The sequence below is a fragment of the Olea europaea genome, chromosome 7 (assembly GCF_002742605.1).
Source record: "Olea europaea var. sylvestris chromosome 7, O_europaea_v1, whole genome shotgun sequence".
In the NCBI taxonomy this organism is placed as follows: domain Eukaryota; kingdom Viridiplantae; phylum Streptophyta; class Magnoliopsida; order Lamiales; family Oleaceae; genus Olea; species Olea europaea.
In genome coordinates, this window is record NC_036243.1 from 7,215,718 (window position 1) to 7,216,749 (window position 1,032).

Sequence of the window (1,032 nt, forward strand, 5' to 3'; positions counted from 1 at the left end):
TTCCGTTATCGGTTGGTTATTGCATCTAGTAGCAGTGTGTTAGTATATATTTTTTAATATTTTTGTTTATCGAACGTTATTTGGATAGGGTCCTAATATTTGAAATTTTGCAGGATGGAATATCATCTGGACGACGTTGTCAGACAGATCCCTGGTAAAGTTACCTCGAATTGTAACTTTACAAGCTTCGCTTTGGTATTGGATTTGCTGGACGACGATCACGCAGATATATTACGTCGATCATGCTTATGGCCATTGTATTCGTTGCGTGACGTACAGTGGTCTGGGCAGCTGCTGGATGCCCTATTATGTCGCTTGCTGAAGCCAGCTGACGGAGACGCCCTCCATTTTGATCTTGGGGGCAAGGTAGCCACGTTCTCTATATTTGAGTTTGCTCTCGTCACTGGACTGCGATGTACGGATGATGCAGAGGCGAGGGCCTGTGTTCCGAGGAACAGGAGGCTGTTGAACGAATATTTTCATGGACAGACGACGGTTACTCTAGCGCAGCTAGGAGATGCATTAAGGAGATGTGATCGGATGTCTGATAGGTTGAAGTTAGGATTGGTGCTTATCATCGAGAGCATACTCCGGTGTCATCACAAGAAGACATCGATTGACATTTTTCATTTGGAGGTTGTTGAGGATATTGATGCCTTCAACAACTACCCATGGGGTTGGAGATGTTTTCTTGATACATTACGCGTGTTTAGGAGGGGGTTTTCAATGCCAAAGGGGGATAAGCCCGAGCGCAAGTACGATGCATATGGACTGCCGTTGGCGCTGCAGGTATATGTTTAAGTTAATGAATTACCTACACTTTTTATATTGAATTCTATACATAATAATTGTAATTGTTTCAGATATGGGTGTACGAGACTGTCCCTATCTTGGCCAGTCGGTATGCGAGGAGAGGAGAGACACGCTATCCTCGGATGCATCACTGGCGAGCACAAGACAAGCCGCTTGCCAGACAGTTATCGGCTCTCCTCGACGATCCTGAGGTACGTATTATACAATTGCTATTTATGT

General features: G+C 44.7%; 2 protein-coding genes across 2 annotated transcripts in view; both read left to right on the top strand.

Annotated features, from left to right (window-relative positions):
* The window catches only part of LOC111396833, a 12,279-nt gene that overhangs the window by 3,216 nt on the left and 8,031 nt on the right, over nt 1–1,032 (top strand). The gene's annotated exons all lie outside the window — the stretch shown is intronic.
* The window catches only part of LOC111397834, a 7,110-nt gene that overhangs the window by 3,098 nt on the left and 2,980 nt on the right, over nt 1–1,032 (top strand). Inside the window, exons 2-3 of the mRNA XM_023024809.1 lie at nt 114–789; nt 864–1,030. Coding sequence (XP_022880577.1) covers nt 115–789; nt 864–1,030 — 842 coding nt within the window. The 5' untranslated portion in view covers nt 114. The remainder of the gene's footprint in view (nt 1–113; nt 790–863; nt 1,031–1,032) is intronic.